The sequence below is a fragment of the Vicia villosa genome, unplaced genomic scaffold (assembly GCF_029867415.1).
Source record: "Vicia villosa cultivar HV-30 ecotype Madison, WI unplaced genomic scaffold, Vvil1.0 ctg.000098F_1_1, whole genome shotgun sequence".
Classification (NCBI taxonomy): Eukaryota; Viridiplantae; Streptophyta; class Magnoliopsida; order Fabales; family Fabaceae; genus Vicia; species Vicia villosa.
This window is the reverse complement of record NW_026705010.1, coordinates 415195-436856: the sequence shown is the minus strand read 5'-3', so window position 1 is coordinate 436856 and position 21662 is coordinate 415195. Positions and strand designations below refer to the sequence as shown.

At 34.3% G+C, this 21662-nt stretch overlaps 3 protein-coding genes across 3 annotated transcripts; 1 reads left to right on the top strand and 2 right to left on the bottom strand.

Annotated features, from left to right (window-relative positions):
* Nucleotides 1–1035: 1035 nt before the first annotated feature.
* LOC131624031 (uncharacterized) lies at nucleotides 1036–3173 on the top strand. The gene is made up of 4 exons (XM_058895031.1): nucleotides 1036–1265; nucleotides 1467–1537; nucleotides 1678–1758; nucleotides 2919–3173. The coding sequence occupies exons 1-4, from the start codon at nucleotides 1160–1162 to the stop codon at nucleotides 2940–2942; spliced, it is 282 nt and encodes a 93-aa protein (XP_058751014.1). The 5' UTR covers nucleotides 1036–1159; the 3' UTR covers nucleotides 2943–3173.
* A 1087-nt stretch (nucleotides 3174–4260) lies between these two features.
* Nucleotides 4261–6668, bottom strand: LOC131624030 (uncharacterized). The gene is made up of 2 exons (XM_058895030.1): nucleotides 6215–6668; nucleotides 4261–5854 (listed from the first exon to the last, which is right to left on the bottom strand). Exons 1-2 carry the CDS (start codon nucleotides 6407–6409, stop codon nucleotides 4502–4504), a joined length of 1548 nt encoding a protein of 515 aa, XP_058751013.1. The 5' UTR covers nucleotides 6410–6668; the 3' UTR covers nucleotides 4261–4501.
* Nucleotides 6669–13531: 6863 nt separating this feature from the next.
* LOC131624029 (beta-glucuronosyltransferase GlcAT14A-like) lies at nucleotides 13532–18333 on the bottom strand. The gene is made up of 4 exons (XM_058895029.1): nucleotides 16893–18333; nucleotides 15076–15151; nucleotides 14868–14983; nucleotides 13532–14782 (listed from the first exon to the last, which is right to left on the bottom strand). The coding sequence occupies exons 1-4, from the start codon at nucleotides 17497–17499 to the stop codon at nucleotides 14274–14276; spliced, it is 1308 nt and encodes a 435-aa protein (XP_058751012.1). The 5' UTR covers nucleotides 17500–18333; the 3' UTR covers nucleotides 13532–14273.
* Nucleotides 18334–21662: the final 3329 nt, after the last annotated feature.

Genomic DNA, 21662 nt, shown 5'->3' with positions numbered 1-21662 from the left:
CCTTATATACAAATCTTTGGATACGCCAGTTGGTTAAAATACGAGATATATATGTCCACCACAAACTTATTTTCTCAACTTACTTAGAGGTTAGCAAATCATCATACATTTGAGATGTTGAAACCATCCCCAACGAGAAATTACTTTGATCACGATCGTTGATATACATCATCAACGAGCATCATTGGATCATAGACTACTGTATACTCGAAGGTATACTTTTTTGCTTTGTACAACTTCTTTTAATATGCACTAAGGCTTTATGAGAGTTACAAAGAATCATTGTAAAACATACCAGAGTTTCACCTTTGACCTGATGGTCATTGTATGAACTACTATCGCCCGAGGTAGCGCCTTATGTTTGTACCATCTCGAGATGGTGGTTGAGGAGTTATTTGAGATGAATATGTGTGTGACCTACGTTAGTTTTACTTGGACCATACGATGAACGTCAATTGTACTTGCTAAAAGTACAATAGTGAGAGAATGAGAATCTGCTCACGTAATGAGTATGAGGGATCATGTATTTTTATCTTATGTAATTTATGTTTGTTCTCTTGCCTTGAAGGTTTGGGTATTTATAAGACCCAGGAGCTTAGCTCATATCAGATTGCTATAACCACATCATTAAAAACGGGGATAAAGAGGACTATTCCCCTCATATTACGGAGAGACAGTTTCCCCCTCTTTTATGTTCTTTTACCGTTATATCCACAAGATAGATCATGGCTGTGGGTGAGTCAAATCCTCTGATGACTAACCACTTCCATTCGAGTGACCGCGCCACTTCGAACACTCAAGTCCGCTTTGGGACTGCTAGCCCACTTTTTATCCATATCATGAACTACTTTATATTTAAACCCAAATGAATTATCCTAGTTGAATTTTATAGTGATTAAAACTATTAGATAAAAGTCCTATGAAGAATAAAATGCGAAAACAAAATTTATAGATTGAATATTGAAATTTTAGCCTTAAAAAATTGAAATATTACGGGTCTAAACTACATTTAACCCTTATACTTAGGATCCAACACGAGAAGAGGATAGGCGCAAATACGCTGTCGTTTAATACTAACCCTTTAGGTCATTTCTGTCTTCAACCGCATCCTGTCCCGACTACAACACTGCCCTTTCTCTCCGTGTCAAGCTCGATAGCCATGGCTTTTCTCGCACGCGGAGCCGCATCTCTAACCCGTATCACTGCAACCGCTTCCAAATCTCCGATTCAACTCGTCCACCGCCGCGGCCTTGCCGGAGCTGCAGGTAAAATTTTCATCATTTCTTCGTTTAATTTTCCGATCTCATATTTCGTTTCATCAAAATCTCAGAAATTAAACTATTTGCATTTTCTAGATGTTAACTCCTAATGTTCCGATTATTCAACTCGATTTATGCATTCTATGTAATTGAAATCAGAAGCGTGTATTGCATATGTGGAATGACTTCTTTGTTTGGTTATTGCAGATCCCCATGCCACCCCTAGAGTTGACATCTGGAAAGACCCATTGAGTCCTTCAAAATGGAAGGAAGAGCACGTGAGTTTCTAGTTTTGTGTTTGAAGATGAACTCTACATGACTTGAATTGTTATTTTTTACTGTGAGATGTTTGGATTGTTTTTTTGGGATTGATATTTGTATGTGAATATTATTGAGTTTTACCTCTCTGTGTTTCCAGTTTGTGATTGCCTCTTTAACTGGCTGGGGAGTACTCATCTATGGGGGATACAAGTTATTTTCCGGAGGCAAGAAAGAAGAGGTACTTCGAATTTTTAGTTATCTCCGTTACAACTAAGAATACTGTGTTTATTAGCTTGTAGCTATGTTCAGTATGAGTGTGTCTCACCTTGTTGTTTTATACTAACTGAGTTCTGCTTCTGCAATGCTGTTCCGATGTCAGATAGAAGAGTATTTCATCATTTACCATTCCAAATTAATGCATGAATTTTTGTTTATTGGCCATGTATCGTACAATATTGTCTGAGAAAATTCTGAACATGCAGATGGAGTGGAGTAATTATAGTTTTGATGATAAATCTCTAGTTTTATGTTTTGGGTATAGGAACCCAAATGAAAGAAACAGTTAAAGAAACAAAAATTGTATTCTTGATTGGAAAATTATATTTATTACAGAAGAAAATTCCCCTGTAAACCCATAGCCATTGCTCCTCAGAGAAGGGATAGTTCTGTCTATCCTCAACCTAAAAGGTTTTAATTGAAAGTTGATGCGAAATGATTCCCTTTCCATTTTCCTGCCTTATATTCAGTTGCCAACCTTTGCTAATCGATACATAAGCAATTTCCCCCTAACTCTCCCACTCAACCCCTTTATTGGGCTTAGTCCCAAACAAAGTATCCTAGCAGGTTCTGTTTAATGCTCTGAGGCACTGCAGGTTTTCTTTTGACAGTTCAGAATCTAGATATAATTATTTGAGGAAGAATTTTGGTTTGTTTATTCTACTTGTCACTGAAGACATTAGTTTTTATTTTAGAATCCATATTAGATGGCAAGATCTAACAGGTGCTGTTTAATGCTCTGTGGCAACTGCACGTTTTCTTTTGACAGTTCAGAATCTAGATGCGATTATTTGAGGAAGAATGTTGGTTTGTTTATTCTATTTGTCATTGAAGAAAGTAGTTTTTATTTTAGAGTCCATATTAGAAGGCAAGATAATAATTAGGTGAGCTCAGAGCTTGCTGTAATACTTCTATGAATCAGTAGGAGTGAAAAAATAAACTATTATTTGTATTTCTCTAGTGCTTTTTGTATCATGTACTCCTTCCATTCCTTATATATAAGCTAATTTTGCAAATGTTGTGCATGTCCTGTTAATTACATCTGATGATCTGAATCTTATTTGGCAGTTGTTAAAATTTTATTTTTTACTCACCAAATGTGTTGATTTTTTGTTGTTGCAGAAATTACCTGAAGCAGCACATTGATTTTTGCAACATAGTACAACACAGAGTCATCCCGGTAATAATGTGTGTGCCCGGAACATTTTTTTTGGGTTTGTTAGACTGGTCATGTTTGCTGGCAAGTAAACCTTTTGCCTTGTTATCAAATAATTCTTACAGACAGTGAATATTGGAAGATGATTATTTCCATAACGTAACAATATGTTACTTTTAGCGTTATATTTGCCCATTTATGTCGAATCCCGATTTTAATTACATTTGCAAGCAATTACTTTTATTGATGTTATTATTACTTCCTGAAGAAAGCTATCCATAAGTTTCCATAGTACCAGGGAAAAAAGAGTAGTTCATTTCCCACCATAATGGTTCAAACTATAGTCATTTTCCAATAATGTACCATATTTGATAAATTAATCGCCGCACATGTCATCTCAATATTCATACATACTCTTCTCAAGCATGACCCCTGAGCTTGCTGATGAAGTTTTGAAGATGATTGGTAAAGGATAATCATCTAAACAATCTACTATGTGTTTGACTGACATCATGGATGTTGCAAAAGTTTGAGTCGATAAATTATTAAGTCTATAATGTGAGCACAATGTCTAATATTTACCAAAATAAACAAGAAAGTTAAATATCACAAATTAACCTTCCTCAAGTTTTTTCTAAACAGCACAAACAGTCTGTATCTCAGTAAAACACTAACCCCTCAATTTGTTCTAATCAAGCACAAACACTCTCTCTAGCTTCTTAGTAAAACACTAGCCGCTTCAGTTTATTTTTAATTGACACACCTCCCTTTCAATTTAACACTGTCTATCCTTAACCCCTCTACTTTTACCCATTTTCTGTCATTTGTGAATCATGAACACGAAATACTCGTTACACGTTTAACAAGCCCAACATGCTTTGTTTTTTCATCAAAATATATCAAGTTAAAATGCATTAGGCAAATAAAAAATACTAAAAAAAAAGCCAAAATTTATGATTTTGCCCAACCATTGATATTAAAATGAAAAGAATAGAGTGCAGGTGAAATTTTTTGGACAGCATTAAAATAAATAAAAATGTAACTCTTAAAATGAATTGGTATAAAATACCCAGCAAGGTTTTCATCCTTGAGACCGAGCTAAACGGGATATGTAAATTCACTATGAAATAATATGGTAGTATTTGAAATGATAACACTTATATGTCAAATAAATCAAATTAAAAGGCCTTACAAATGGTAATCTTTCAGTGTTATTTTAAACGAGCTTGAGTGTCTGTGGCATTTATACCTATGACATTCAGACCTATGTCAGGAGTTGAAGTTTGGGTCGATCAATATATCAGTCTTTAATGTGAACAAAATGTCTGATAATACTAAAACACAAATATAAAAAAATGAGATGAAAATTCACTCACATTCTATTATACTAAAACACAAATATAAAAAAATGAGATGAAAATTCACTCACATTCTATTCCTAAGATGATATTGGTAGACTCTAATAGTCTGTAATTTAAAATATTTTCAAACTCAGTAAACGCACACACCATGAGTACTATTTTAGATGGACATTCTAAATCCGGTTTAATTACAAACCGTTTTGGAACTCTGATTCGTCTATTTCCTCCCTGTACTCTTCTTTCTCACTTTCATCTTCAAAATCCTGTTGGGATTCGTTGAGGAAATTGTCGGTATCATCCTCCTCACCATCATTCTCTGCATCTTTGTCTTGCTTATTCAAATCCGAAACTTCAAATTCTTTAGACTTTTCATGGAACAGATTGGATTTCTGTTGTTCAGCATTATTGATACGCCTCCTGCTCAAGTTTTGTTGGACAGTACCATCTTCATGCTCTTCTTTGTGATTATTGATTCCATTGTCTGTCACCTGCTGATTAGTCTTATCCACTGTTGTGTTGCTGTCATCTTCACTGTTTTCATGGTTCTTAGGATTTAACAATTTCGCCCGTGATTCAGCTTCTCGTTGGTTATTGCTGTCACCTTCACCGTTTTCATTCTTCAACAATTTTGCCTGTGATTCAGCTTCTCTTTGGCTATTGCTGTCTCTTTCCTCGTCAGAGTCTGTTCCATTGTTATCCTCTCTGTAAACCTTTCTGTTGCTCATGTTTACCTCTCCATGGCTTTCAGAAGTCCCATTATTCTCCATTAACTTATTCTCGACGATGGTTCTCTTGTGCTTCCTTTTTGTTTTACTACTTAAATGGCCGCGTTTACTCTTCTCTCCAGACAATTGCTTTGCATTGAAATCTCGTCTTTCACCATCCGTGTTCATCTCAAGTTTTCTTTGATGCTCTTCTATGACTGCTTTCTTATCCTCCAACACTTCAGCATCATTATCCTTTGCAGTGGTACCATCATCTTCAGCGTTGTGATTTTTCTTTTCTCGCTCTCCATTAGTCTTAATTTCTTTTTCAGGGTTGTCATCTTTGAACTCAGTTAATTTGCTTCTATCTTCATCACCTCCATTTTTGGATTTTTCATCTTTTTCCTGTTTATCATTCTGAGTTTTACCCTGTGCTTCCGTAGTTGCATTCTCCGTTGTTGCATTCGCTGCCAAAATTTGATCAAAGATGGTTGTTGGATGTTCAATGCTTTCCCTGCTGGTCTTAACTAGGGTATCTAAACGGTGCTTCGATTCTTGTTTCTCTGCTTCCTTTTTCTTAAGATTCTCTGTTGATGCTATCCTTTCAAATCCTCTCTGTTCCAAATTGCTCCCTCTTTCCTGCATCATTCGGAGCTCATGCTGCTGCTCCACGAACGCCGATTCTATTAGTTTCTGCTCATCTTTAAGTGAATTCATGGTAGATTTCATCTCAGCAATTGTTCTAGCAAGCTCCATCTTTTGACTGCTGAGGGTGTATATTTTTGCCTTTGTCTCTTGGTTCTTCCTGCTCAACTCTTTGGCGCGATCTTTTTCCTTCTGTGGAATTGAAAATTGCGTAAATATTAAGGAACCTATATAGTCACAACAGATCTTATCAACCAATACCACAGAACAGATATCAACATAATTGAATTGAAAATGCAGCATCTTTATACTACAGAAGAAATAATAAAATTGCTAACAGAAGATCTTTAAAATGTTTTGCTGATTTCTATACATATGAGATCAGAGCCGTCTTGGGCGTGTAAGACAGATTACAGCACATGGTCTAAAATTTGACACTGTTATACCTAACTAAAAGTGTTTCAAAGTATTTGTCACAATTAAAAATGGGGTCTCTATCGATTTTGCTACGATTAAGTTAGGACTATATCGATTTGAGAGAGAGTAACTGACCTCCAAGAGAAGTTGAAGGGTAATAAGCTGATGATCTTTCTGTTTGACAAGAAGATTGAAAATGCGTTTCTCTCTAAACCTATGAAGCACCATAACACCAAAAAGTGCAACCCCAAATGTCATGAGCAATATCAACAAATAAGGCCTTCCTTTCTGACTCACTCCATTGTGATGCAACCCTTTGCTGTAACCCATCTCTCTTTCTTTCTTTTTCTAGATAAAAGATGCTTTATCAATCAAGGTTGATGCAACCCCAATGAAGAATAGAGTGTATTCTCTTCTCTTTTGTAACTCTTGTGATGAGGTTGCTTGTCATGCAAAAAGAAAGTGCCACCTAATCATACATGGCGTTATATTTGTGGTTATGTATGCATGGAAATTGTGTCAGGGCACTGATTTCCAAGACTTCTCATCTTTCGGTTTCCAATGTATCTATAAAACCCTCTTCAATTAAATTTGCAACGTTATTTATTTACTGTATTAAGTATTTCTTCCGTTTCTAGTTATATTATATTCTTCTTTAAAAATAGTTTTCTCCAAAGTTTTTATGCAAATTTTTCTGTACTATAATATTTATTGTGAAATTTATTTTAATCAATTACTTAATGTGAAATCTAATGTACGTAAGAGTTTGAAATAATTGAGTGAGATCCAGCTAACGTAAAAACGAGTAAAGAGAATTCAATAGTCATGGTGCTCATGTTCATGGTGCTCATGTGGGAAGTGGAAACAATGTGAGCACAACTAGTTTCTTCTCTTCAACGTAAAAGAGTAGAAGTAGTAATTGTATTTAATTTGAACTAAGTTACATATATTAGTTGATGTCATTAAAAACCTTTTCATGGTTATATGTTAGGATACAGCTAATGTTATTTTTTAAGGCAAATTCTTAAGTTTTCTTCTACGATCACTTATACATACATAGTATGTACTTTATTTTGACGAAAAAAAGACGATGAATAGTTTAAGGACTCTTAAACCGGTTCAAATCAACATATAACTTTAATGATTTTTTTATCTAATAACAAAAATTCCACTCCTTAAAAGATAAACACAAGTGAATTGGCATATCATTCAAAGAATTAAGTAATTCGCCACGTGAAATTTACGTCACAAACACAAAAATCACGTCACAAAAGAAAATTAATGATAGACAAAACACGACGCAAAAGCGTTTGTGGCGTGATATTCACAACACACATTTTTATTTTTAAAAATATATATTTATAAACAAATATATATAAAAATAAATATTTTTGGGTCTTAATATATATAATATAAACAAATAGTATTTATATGTTTTATTATAAAAATATATAAAACCTATTAAATATATATTTTTTTGGATTTTTAATATAAAAAATCATTAAATCTATTTGTCAGAATGGATCTTTTTGGCCTGCAACTTGATGAATTTCAGAGAATGGGGAAGGGGGTACTTGCAAGGTACTCCGATGCTAATGTGAGAAAGAGAATAAATAAGTGCAAGTACAAGAGAGTAAGAGTATGGAAAATGAATACCTGACCCTCTAGTGAAATAGGGTATTTATAGCCTCTAGTGTTGGACCAAGGTCTCCGCACTAGGCTGGATGTCCAGGCCCAATATGGAGATTGCCAGGGTCTACGTATGTAGTAGAGACCAAAACGTGGTTCCTAACCTGGCTCAGCTGCTCTGAAATACATGGGAGATGCGGTCTTTTCGGGGTAGGATGACTCTGTAACATTCGAAGAGGCTTAGGTGATAAACCTTACGAGGATGCTTTATCGACGATGTGTCGCGAGGGAAAGGTTACTTGTGGAGTACGAGGAAGTGTCCTTGCACGGATGTTATTGCTCGGATTGCCTCATTCAGCTTGCCTGTCAGGCGCATTGGATTAGACCCTGCCCGCAGGCGTCTCATTAGGCCTCTCACCAAGTAGCGTTGGGCTGGGCTTCAGACTATGCTTTGGGTCAAGTATAGGCCCAATCTAAAACATGAGCCCTCCAAGTCGTAGTTCTTGGGCAAGGAGCTACGACTTTGAGTTCAACATACGTTCCCGACCAATGCGTATTTAGTAAGAATTCCTCGTTTGTGATCGTGGTTGGGCAATGTGTGTAACATCTCATTTCCACACGCGTTATATTAGATAAACAATCAGAGTTATTAAAACGTCAAACAACACCAAATGAGATGCTACATTCTAAAAACTTCATACAAAGTGCTCACATTTTTAAGCAAACAAATACTATTAACTTGGATGAACCAAACACAACATAATTAATCTTTAAAAAAAATTTAATTAAGCAACGGAATTCATCATAATTCAACTTAAAAATATCATACCATCTTATTCCAACATAATCAACATCAAGCCGTAATAATACTTCAACCAACAAATTTAAAATCCAACAACGAAAAAAATAGTAAAACAATTAGCGTTCATCCCCTGAGTGTTACGTATCAGAACGACGACACCGACTCAGGTAATTAGCCTTCATTCCTAATTACCTACACGTTACCGACATAAGGTAACATTCAAACAGAAGGGTGAGAAATCAAACAGTATAAGAAAATGCATGATAATAATTATAGTAAGATAAGATCACACACAATTCACGACTTCTCAACACAATACATCTTTAATCGGCCAATTCTATACTTTGTTTCATTTATATATCCAGCGTGGAGACCCCAGTTAGGGGTGTACAAAAAAACCGATTATCCTTAACCAAATTGGTATCCAAATTATTCAAATTTTTAAAACCCAATCCAAATGCTAAAATATGAAAGTGGATATCCATTATATTATCCAGATATAAACCGGTAACCATAATAAGAATGTGGTTTAGTTATTGGATATCCAAATTTTATTATGTATGAAATTTATATGCTTGTTTCTTTTTGGTATTAAGTGTATTTCTACATTACATATCAGTCGCTTAAGCATAATGTAATTTTGAAGATGTTATATTAGTTGGCAAATTTTAAAGAATTAAGTGTATATCATTCTTTGAAGAAAATTTTAGGCTTAAATGCACCTTTGGTCTCTGTAAGTTAGCGAGTTTTTGATTTTCGTCCCTGTAAATTTTTTTCTAGGTCTGAGTCTCTATATTTCACTTTCATGTTTGTTTTAGTCCCTAAAATCAAAATCTGCAGATTTTCCTGCGGATTTTGTCTTTAGGGACTAAACCGCAAGTAAAAAACATGATATAGGGATTCATACCAACAAAAAAAACTTACAGGGACAAAATTCAAAAACTCGCTAACTTACCGGAACCAAAAGTGTATTTAAGCCAAAATTTTATTATGTATGAAATTTTGAAGATGTTGTGCACATTTTTTTCATAATGTAATAACAAGTCTTGATAGAGTAGATATTAGTGACTGAAAAAACACACACCCTAATGATTAAAACCAACTTATAAATATGACTCTAAAAAAAGCTAATCTTTAAATTCAAACTATAACATGATGCTTAATGCTCGTATAATCCATTTTTTCTTTTAGCAATGTTCCAGTTCTTGGAGTACTCATTTTTCTTAGAAATAATGATATACACTTAATAAAACGGTTTTTGATACAAAATTGGTTTTTAAATTAAGTTTTTTATATTAAACTTCTTTTAAAATTGGGTTTTTTATAAAACTGATTTTTTAAAAGAAAATACAAAACTAATTTTAAGAGAAACCGATCTTAAACTGATTTTTTTTTAAAAAATTGGTTTTTATAAAAAACCAGTTTAAAATCGAACTGATCCACATGTAAACCGATTTAAAAAAAATAAACCAGTTTAATTTGATTTTTGACATATTTCTCTTTACCCACGGCTAGACCGTAGATAAAAATTTATTTATGAGATAAAAGCACTGAGTTAGGGATGTGCAGCACACCCCTAAGCTTTTATCTCATAAATAAACTTTTACCTACTAGCCGTGAGCAAAGGGAAGAATATAGTAATAAAAACTAAAGAAGCATTAACCTGATAAGTAGATTCACTCCAAGAAAACTGATAAGTAAATTCATTAACCTGGGACTTCAAGCGACGCATCTCTCAAAGCGAACCTCTCGCAAGTTGCTCTCCATCTCTGAAAGTTATCCGCTCCTACAATCACTCTCTTCACAATTTGGTAAGCCTATTTCTTCTTCCTTCTCCTCATTCACTCTCCATCACTACCCTCCTCTCTATTATTTTTCTTGTTCTTTCCATAACCCTAATTTTTTAATTTCGTTAATTATTTAAAATTTGATTGCTCGTTATTGTTATTGTTCTAAGTGTGTTCATGGTCGGTTTACCATTTTTTTATTAAGGTTTTATGTTTTATGTAAATTGCATTTCAAGTGTTTGAAGAAATGTATGTGTTTTGTTGAATATATGTCTAAAATATATGGGGTTATATTATATTCCTAATTTATGTTTTGAATTCGTAGTTATGAGATTTTTTAAATGAGTGAACATTACTCACTTAGATAATATGCTGATATTGATGAAACGAGTGAAAATCAGAGTGATTATATGACATTTTGAGGATTTGACTACTCGGTATTTTTTGAAACCTAAGGTTAACAAGGCTATTGTTAACATTTTCAGATTTTTAAAGCCTCCTATCCTATGGCTTCAAATATTTTGCCCAGATACTACGAGAACTCTTGGGAATGCTTAGCACTAAGCATTTCTTAAATCCTTAGACTGAATTGATGATACTGTCCGCTTCTTTTAAGAATAACATAACTCGAGGGCTGAGGCAATAATGAAATGAGAAGAATAATGAAAAAATATCTCAATGTATGAGACAAGACTTTTAACTTGAGTGTTAGTAACAGAGAGAGCTAATATAATAGAATAATTTGGGGTGCTTGGTTGACTTTATGGTAGTCATTCGTCACTTGATCCGCAAAAATACATTTAAAACATCTGAGAGATTTGAGTTCATCACCGGAGGGTCTAAAGAAATTCTGTTACAAAAGAACAAGATGCATATGATGTCTAAAACCTCTCACCTAATGATATGTTCAACAAAACTAGAGCTTTTCAACATCTTGAGAAGAATTGAAAAATGTAAAGGAACCATTATGTCATATTTTATGCTTTTAATAATCTCTTGGGGTTGGCATGTTGGTGAAGGCTTGAGACCAAAGAGTTTGCTCTTCTCGACGTCTCAGATTCGATCCCACTAGTGAACGATGGGATTGTTCCCCCGGATTAGTCGGTCCTAGTGCCGGATATCAAGTTTCCAAAAAAATTCAATGATGTAAAAGAATTATAGGAAATGAAGAGTGTAAGTGCCCAAATCAAGTTGCTAATGTATTCAACAAAGATTCTCTAAAAATTTCCTGCTGAGGCATCTTGTGCAATAGAACATTCTTGTTTGTCAATAATTTGAAGAGCCATTATTAGAAAGAATATTATGAATGAAGCAGTGGTGCCTGTTAATGTAGGTTTCATGTCAAAGTCAATACTACTACAGCAAGTAATGATAGATTAAATATTGTATTATGTGATTCTTTCTGTGACATCTTTTATTAAGATATGATGTATTCTGTGTTGCTTTCTGCAATAAGAAAAACACTTTCCTCCTGCGCCAATATTCTGTGATCATATCTAGTTATAAAAAAGCTTATATATGATGCTACTTTCTTTCCATATTTGATTATTTCAACTTTAAAATGTAGTGATGGATTTTTTAAATGTAGTCAATGAATTAGATGACCGAGATTTATTCTTGTTGTCGGGAACTCTTTTATTTTTTACTTAGTTGCAAGACCAGTTTGAGAACTATCTATTAGGTCCTGACAATCCAGTTCTTAAACTGGAATTAGTTCTTTAACTAGTTTTTTTTAATCTGGTTCTTACAAACTCAACAAGCTTTTAAGCTGCTTTTAAAACCAGCTGTATTTGTTTTCAAACCCTGAACATCACTACATATATAAGAAAAAGTCAAATTTAAAAATGTCTTCTTTTTGGCAGGTTGTGCATTGGGTGTTGAGGGCTGATGGATGACCCGTTTGATTCTTCCGTGAATTTGGAGGAGACCCATTTGAAGGAAGGCTACGACGAAGGCTACAGCAATGGCCTTGTTGAGGGCAAGGAGGAGGGAAAGCAGGTTGGGCTCAAGGTCGGTTTTGAGGTCGGTGAGGAACTCGGCTTCTACAGCGGCTGCATCCACATCTGGACATCTGCCATCCAGATGGATCCAACTTGCTTCTCTTCTCGGGCCAAAACGGCTATCACCCAGATGCAAGACTTGATCCACAAATACCCTCTAATGGATCCCGAAGATCTACAAGTGCAGGAGATCATGGATAGCCTCAGGCTCAAGTTCAAGTTGCTGTGTTCTTCATTGCGTGTCAAGCTCCACTATAACGGCTATCCCGCTGAGGGCAATGACACTCAATTTTGAACCAGATTTTGCCTACAATGGTCAAACAAAATATAGGGTTGATGGATAATGTTGGATATGTAAGTTGCAGTATTGAATACTTCACCATATGTATTATTAGTATTTATTGCTATGGGTATTATGGAGCATATGTATTAAAGTAGAAAAATGTACGGTTGCTTCTAGAATCTGGTTAATTTTAAAATGTAATTATTAAAGTAAGTGCTTATCATCACAACACAGAATTTGGTGATAAGGTGACTAATTTGTTGAAGCAAACTTTTGCTCTTGTGATTTATTTCATGATAAATATTCTTGTAGTTGTGTGATTTCCATATTAACAATTAAACTATTGGAATGATCTGAGATTTTATGTGATAGTTGTGCAAGAAAACGTTTGGGGCATTGAATTTAGCAATGGAAACAGCTACATACAAGGAGATTTTCTACCGAGAACTCTGATGTATCGAAAGCCATTGGATGAATCAATTGTTTCAAATGCTCCCAACTTATACACTGATTATTTGCACTCACTTTTTCTTTCAGAATGAACTTTTTTTTTTTTTGCTAAACAGAAGAGCTCTTAAAGTAATTTCATTACCAATCACTTAATCTAGATTACTGTTATACCACATGAGTTTGCATCACTATTGTCCATGTTCTTATACTTTCACTCGATTCTGTTGATGCATTTGCAAAATATATTTTTAAGTTTCCGCCCTTTCTTCTACCTTGCTGTCCTTGGTGTGAGAGTATGATGTCGCTTTTGGCGAAAAAAGGTTGCTGTCACAGCTGGTCTGTGAAAGAAAGTCGAGTTCTTTAATTTTAGAATTGTAAAAACAAAGGGAAACGCAGTCATGAACTATGTAGACATTGTTTTTCACCGTCACAAATTTGTATTTAAATTTGTATTTTGAGATTGTAGACAACCTATAATCTCTTCTGTTTTCTTTGTACACTAGTTTCTGGTATATGTTCCGAGTTTTAAGCTTCTCAAGCATTCTTAGACAAACAGTAAAAGAATTTTACAAAAGCTTGCTACAAGAAGATATTATTTGAATATCAGTGGCATAAAGTGGACAATTAACATTTTTAACTGCGTGGTTTGGGGAGTAAAGTTGATTGGAGCAAAAAGTTCTAAAAGTAAAAGTACTTCATCCTGATTCCACATGCACCCACTGGAAAAGTGGACCATATTTGATGACTGATGTCCTAGCAAACAAGTTTGGTGAATGGTTTATTATACTTTCAAGTTTGAATTAAAGACATGTCCACAACTGTACAAAACTGGTCCTAACTCAAGGAAAGAATTCAGCATAAATAGTATGCTGCTAACAGAAGCTTAATCAGACTGGATCATCCAATGTTGAATAAAATGCCTTGTAACATGAATTGTTGATATAAAAATTTCTCCATAAAATAGTAGATAAACAATAAAAGAATCTGTTATGAAAATGAAACTCGATTGTCTTTTTTAACTCAACAAAAATAAGAAGGTTGCTATAACAAAAATGGTTGGCTTGATTTGGCAAAACTAAACCGAAACAAGCACCAAAAAACTACTACTATGAGTGCTTGTTGCTTCTTACTATGAACCTGTGTGATTCAATACAAAATTCTAACTTTTTATATCAGAGATATATATGATATATAACCATATTATGTACACTTGGCATTATCAATTTGTAGTGTACCCCCATTGTCACAAACATTGTTTACTTATAAATTCTTCAGATAACAGCACCTGAAGCAACTGGTGTAGCTTCTCTGCACCAGGTCCTGGCCTTAACATCGTATCATTTCCCCGCAAAGAACACGGGTCTGCTCCACCATCTGATGTCCCAATACACCACGCCCCTGGTGAAAATCTATGTGTGCGCCCCAAAAGTTCTTTGTCGATCTTGTCTAGGATTGTATCATCTTTTCCAAACTTTCGGGCAAAGGGAGCATTGCTCTTAGCCATTTTATCATAGTCTTTCATAGATAAAGAGATTGGATGTTGCTTTGGAGGACTGTCCCAAGCAATGTAGTGAAGATCGTGACTTATTGCAGTGTGCCGAAATTTCTCAGTGTTACAAATAACAGTATGAAAATATCCCTCCGGCGAGGAGACAAAATTTGTATAATACATAAGCATCGTCCGCGGAAAGTTATCCCATCCCCATATACAATACTCCACAAAAGACCGTGTTAGTACAACCCAAGCTGAACCTGTTCACAAAGCATAGACAAAAATTTAAGTATGTTGTAGAAAATAAAGGAATAAATGTATACAGAGTATAGAGACAAAACATACCGGTGAATAATTTAAAAGATGTGGGAAGTGTTCTTTTTTGAGACGTCACTGCCAAATCAGATTTCTTTGATAAGTAAAAAGCAGGATCAATAATGATGGGCCTTGCTCTTTGGTTCCTGAACAATATGCAGTAATAGAAAGAAATGTCAATGAGGGGATGGCAATGATACAGCAATTTTCAAATATGCAATGATACAATTTCACTTACAATTTCCAACCAGAAATGTGTGTATGTTCAATGAAATTGAGATCTCTTGACAGATTAGAGAAAACATGAAGCATATCTGCAAAAGCAGGAAACAAACATCAAATGACTTGCAGAGAATCTAAACGATGAGTAAACACCTTGCTCGTATAAGTTGATAATGTATGCAATTCAATCCATGTCCAATATACATTCAAGAATGAAGCTGTGATTCCTGAGAAGATTCAGAAACTGCTTAGATTGGAAAGCATTCCTTTAAAGTAAGCTTTTGTTTTACATGAACATAGTGAGGGAAAGCGACAGTTTGCTATATGTGCAAGGAAGTAATATTTGAGGAGCATGTCTGTTTTCTATTTGGGCATCGGCTTTTCAGCGTGGGGCCATTGGCATTCAACTTGACCGGTAGCATTTTCTCTTACAGTTTATGTAGTGTTCTTCCAGCTTTCTTTGATAATACACTTTCCCTATTTTAGATGGGAATAATAGCTATCAGCAATAGCACTCCCTTAATTTTTGTGGGACCAACAGTTGATAAACCCTTGCCCACTTTAGAGGCAAACTTACTTTAAAGGAGGCAGCTCGACTTTCTTAGATTAGAGGACACATAAATTTCATGTAAAATAAGATGTAAACCTTAAAAAAATAATATCATTATTTATTGAAAATGCCTTGTTTAGCATCTGAGTTAGAAGTTGAAGCTCACAAATGTAATCTGGCATAACAACAAAAATGACTTTCTTATCAAGTCAGATATCTCAAATATCAACATAAAATGGCACTTGAGAGAACTCTAGCAGAAACAAAAGGATGTGATATGTTGTCAGTCTCTCAGATAGCGGCATGGTGAGGCCATTCCCAAAAATGGAATGGAACGGGAGCAGGGAGTGGAATGGCCGATATTTTTGTGACGCGGACAGTAATATAGTTAATACTAATTAACAAATTGTTAAGAACTAAAATAAGTCAATCAAAATTCATGAACGGTTCATATTTAGAAATAAAAGTCATAAGTCCTAAGCAACGCATACTTGCAAATACCAATAAAAATCAATAAAATAACCTTGCTATCCTTAAAAATTTATGCGTAATATCATATACGGCTACAGATAACGCGGCTAGAGCGGCCGAGTCAGAGCGGCATCGTTTCAAATCCAGTCTCATTACCGCAGTCATTCCATTCGAGTCACCCATCTGTGTTGGAACGGCACGGCCAGATGCGGTTTTCTTGGTTTTACTATTCTGTGTTGAGATACGGAACGGGCGGGTATGATAACATAGGTGATAGCAATGTCTTACTTTGAGGTTTTCACGACTTCAAAGTAAGACATATAGAGGGATAGAGCTTGGTTAATCAAGGTTAGGGCTTGAATGATTGAAAACAACTATACTTAAGGCTAGAATGATTGAAACAACTATGCTTAAGGCTAGAATGAGTGTGGTTGGAACATGTTAAGAAATGTGATTGGGCCTAACTCAACCCTACAGAATCAGCATGTAGGGTGCGGATTGCCCCCACTTATAAACACATGTTCAAGCCATATATTGCCCATGAGAGATTCTTAACAAAAGACTTAAAGGAAGATAAGCTATAGAGTTCCCGGGAATCATGAATATAACCAAACAAGGTAATTACAATGGAAAGGAAAATCAAAAATAGAAATGAGGCTACAAACATGGCAGATTTGCTTCATTAGCTCAAGCCCAAATTTACTTGCAAATCTTTTACCACAGAAGACACCATTAGTTTATGCTAGCATTTTAATAACAGAAATAACAGCATAGATAACATCAAAGAAGCAGATAAAAGTTCAATTACTAACCATCCTGTGTCACAAGAGGATAATCTGAAGCACTGAGGTTTATAAACCAGTCCCACTCCGAACTCTCCTTCAATAGTATCGCAATAGCTTGAAGAGTACAAGCAATCATTGTAGGACCCTTATAAGTAACCAAATTAGATTGAGACATAACACGCACATTCTCCACTTCCCTGAATATCTGATCAGCCTTCACTGCATTGGCCAACTCCAACCTTTCCCGAGGCGGCGCCTCAAGATCTAAATGCAAAATATACTGATTTCTCGGGTGGTACACTGCCTCTAATGTTCTTAGCATCCTACGACTATCACCCTTTGTGCCTGAAATAAGGTATGCAAACTTAGGCACCTTCATCTTCACAACAACACTAACATTAAGAGACCTCTCCAAATCCGACTCCACAAAATATCCACTGGAATTATCCTCTTGTCCCTTGAGCGAAATTACATCAACCAACGGCAACAGCTCTTCCCCGCCAGAATAACTAAATTCGCCAAGAATAGCCGTCAGAATCAAGCTCACAGATACCAACAAACTCGCGAAAAATGGGATAATCCATTTCTTGTCACTAAACATCCTTCCTGAATGAGAACCAACATATTTCCTCATACTCTCCTGACACTACTAAATCATAAACAGGTTTTTAAGAACCGTTTCACTTCAGATCCCTATAAGTTGAAACCCAAAGCAGCAAGAACCTCACAAATCTTCAAATGATATTAACAACAGATTGATAACAAATACACACAACAGAACAAAAACTACCCTTTTAACAAGTACAGTTACATTTCAACAACAAAAAAGGGTACATAATTTTCTACAGAATAAAGCATGGTTTTTTAAATCTGCATCAATCCACACCCTAATGCCAAAGATTGTAACTTTGGAGCTATATAAGGTGGATATGATAATTGGGACCCATCAACCACTTGCTAATAAGCTGATAAATCAGAACAGAATAGATTACTCCTTCAACAGAAAGATACAATTTTTAAAGGTGGGTGAAACTTCATAATAAGCAACGTTTCAGCTTCTTTACAAACTCAGAAGAAGAAAAAAAACAATCTTTGAGAGATTTAAATGCACCTTGTCGGTTTCTCCTTGTTGGATGAATTGTCACAAACTGAAACTGAACTAAGATCTAAGTAACTCCAAAATTAAAGAAGCATTAGAGGAAGACAATAACAAGAAGAGAGTTAAAGTCAAAATTGAGGGGTTGAGTTTTTAAGGAAAATGAATGATCCAATTGAAGAAGAAAGAGAATTGTTTTTGTTTGAAGTTTGAAGTGGTTGATAAAACTTGATATGAGGTAACTTTTTTTTAGACAAATGATATGAGGTAACTTAAAGTGGAAGAGGTTGTTTTTTGTTTGTGAAATTGTTGTATGTACTTTTTGTGAGTACTGTTGTTGTTGTGGTTTGGCTATTCTGTATGTTGCTGGGACGGTGACTTTACTTTCATGGTTGGCAAAATCTCATTATTCATGTTTATTTCTGGATTAAAATAATCCATTCAAGTTTATTTTTGTTTTAAAATAATCCATTCATGTTTATTTCTGGATTAAAATAATCCATTCAAGTTTGCTAAAAAATATATATTCATGTTTGCTTAATGATATGTATAGATTTTTGTTTTGAAATTTGTATATTCTCCTGCTACTAACATGTGCTCCAAAGCTATAAATTAATAATTAATTTATAAAAATATTATTTTAAATTGTGTGTAATTAATATTTTAAAATATTAAATATAATTTTATTTCATTAAAAAATTTTAATTATGATATTTTTAATATGTGTCCTTAGGATATTTAGTTAGACCCTATCTTATTTTTAAAATTTTCTAATTCTTTTTTGAAATAATTGGTTATTTGTTATTGAAAAATAAGAAAAGGAGTGAGTTAAATACAATTTACATAATTTAATGTTGAATAAGACAAAAATTAATCTCTTTTACTTATAACCTTGGATTTTTTTTTTTATATATTTTAGAGAGGAGAGACTATGATTTTAGAGAAACATTCTACTAGTTTTTTTTTTTCAGGCTTTAAACTCATGACATGTCAGATTTTTCTATGGCCTTTAAATTCATACATTTCATGATAATACATTAATAGTGTGTTATGGTTATCTATGCTAAAATGCAAGTTACCATAATTCATTAATATGATTTTAATGTTGTGGCTCTCAAGGATAGGTGTGTTTGGTGTCTATGATATAACAGAGAAAAAATATGATAAAAATTAATTAATGATAGGATAGATTTATTGTATTATTATGAATTTGGTGTATATACGATAAAAAAAACATAACATTATTATTTATAGTTTTATGTATTTAATTTATAGTTATATGATAAGTTATATATTAGTATATAATTTTATTTTAATATTTTAAAATTTAATAAATAAGAAAAAAATACTAAAATATTTGCATATGATTAAATAAATTCTTTGACACTATTGATAACACAAAAATACATAGCATATTCGGCTCGATTAACATAAATTAAGTTATCGTTTTTACTTGATTATATTACATTATGTGCTATCTTAAGTATGTTTTCAGATGTTTATGTTACACAAGGCCTGCATGAGAAAGGAGGAAGAAATGAGCCAAAAACCACAAAGTAGCAGAGAGTAGCAGAAAAATTTCCATGGCAAAAGACTATGATGCTCGTCACAGCCTTCATGCAGGTCGCCACAGGTCAAAGGGGAGTGTGCCCTTCGGCACACATTCTGTAACGAACGACACATGCTATTTATCAGTTACTAAGGTTTTTCCCACGTCAGAAGAGTTACGTCCTATATTTTCTCACACGATCAATTCTCCTGGATTCTACTTAATAATCCCTAGATTCTCTGAAGGGCATGAGAGGACAAGCAATATAAAAGCAGAGCAGTTACCAACAAAAACTCTGTCGTTCATTCTGCTAATTTTTCAAGTTCGGAGCTCTTTTATTTTTCCTAGTTTCTTAAGCACTTAAATCACTTCAAATAGTAATAGATTTCTACACTGGGAAACTATTGCAACCATTAGTTTAGGTTCTATTTTCCGTTTGATTTACGTTCTCCGTGAAGCAAATCCTACAGACATTTTGTGGAGGATTGCTTTGGCTCTCGAAGATTATCGTAAATTCCTAATTTTCTTTATAAATTCCAGGTTCTTATTTTATATGCATTTACTGTTTTTATGTTTAATAATCATGATTGAGACATTATTTGTTTACTGTTATTCTGTATTGCCATCTAAAACCATGTCTGGCTAATTCCCTCAATACTGGTATGTAAAGTCATAAGAACCGAAGGGGTTCGATAATAATTTGGCATAAACATTCATAAAATAATTTTATGGTTTTGGTTTCCAAACTTAATATTTAAACTATTATGTTACGAGAGTAAAAGATACACAAAGGTTAAAATCAACACAACGAGAGTTTGAAATTTTAACCGGATAGTGGTAATCAAACATTGATTTTAAATACAGCGAGAACGCTTTAGGAACAATTAGATTCTATTTATTTTCAAAAAGTATATTCAAATTTTAAATGAGACAGCGATAACAAGCATTTCGATTTGATAATATAATTTGAATCAATAAACACGATAGTGTGGGATAAAGGTTTTCAAACTAGTAGCTTCTAATGAAGGAGTGTTTTAATATTTAAAAATAATGCCAATAACTTACTGAATTCCTGAAGTCCGACGTACTGCATACCGGTGTCTTGCCTTTGATTACTTAACTTAAACCATATTTAATTCCCGTTTCCCTTTAAACCAAAGAAAATTATAGCTTTCGCTTACATAGTAACATTAAATCGTATAAATTGATCTACAATCCCTATGGGTTCGATATCTTTTAAAACTATGCGATTAGATTGTGTGCTTGCAGTTAGTATCCCGATAGACTCATAAAGTCACGATCAAGTTTTTGGCGCCGTTGCCGGCGTCTGATTTAGTCAACAGTGTGATTCCTATGTTGCATCGTATAGACTAAGGCAACCAATCTTATTTTCCTTAATTGTCGGTTGTATGCTAAGCAGTCACTCAAAAGGTGAAGACCTAGAATAACAGATAGACAAACCTGAGCGTCTTATCAGTGTAAGACGACAAATCAGAGAATACTGTATTCATGGCAAAAGGACCACAAAACCGAACTCTTAAGCATTACGCTACCCCTTCTCAACAAGAGTCACACAATAGCATTGCTGCCCTTGCTATCGATCGAAACGATTTCAAGTTAAAACCCTTGATGTTGTCAGCCGTACAACAACACTAATTCTCCGGAAATACTACCGAGGATCCTAATGAACACTTGACAAAATTTATGCAATACGCAGACACAGTGAAAGCATATGGTGTAAGTGTCATACCCCAAAATTTGCCCATCATATTTAATCATATTTCAGTCCATTTGACTTTTCAAATGCTCAAAGATATACAAGAAGGAAGCATGCAACCTCTCTCCTAAACGACAACCCTCAAACTAGGGTTTTGATCTTCTCAAAGTAAAATTAGTTTCTGATACCTCAAGTGGATCCGATGGTCTCTCATATGCTTAGAGAATCCTCACATCAAGTTTCAAGCTCTGGTTCATAAGATTGCTCAGTCTATAGTTCAAACGATCAATAATCAACTAGTTGACCTAAAAGTCAAACTATGGTCAAACCACAGTCAAAACTTCTGATTTTTGGTCAACCTCCTCATTATGAAGTATCATTCATCATTTGATCAAGGATTGATCATGATTCATTAAGGAAAGTTCAAAAATCCAC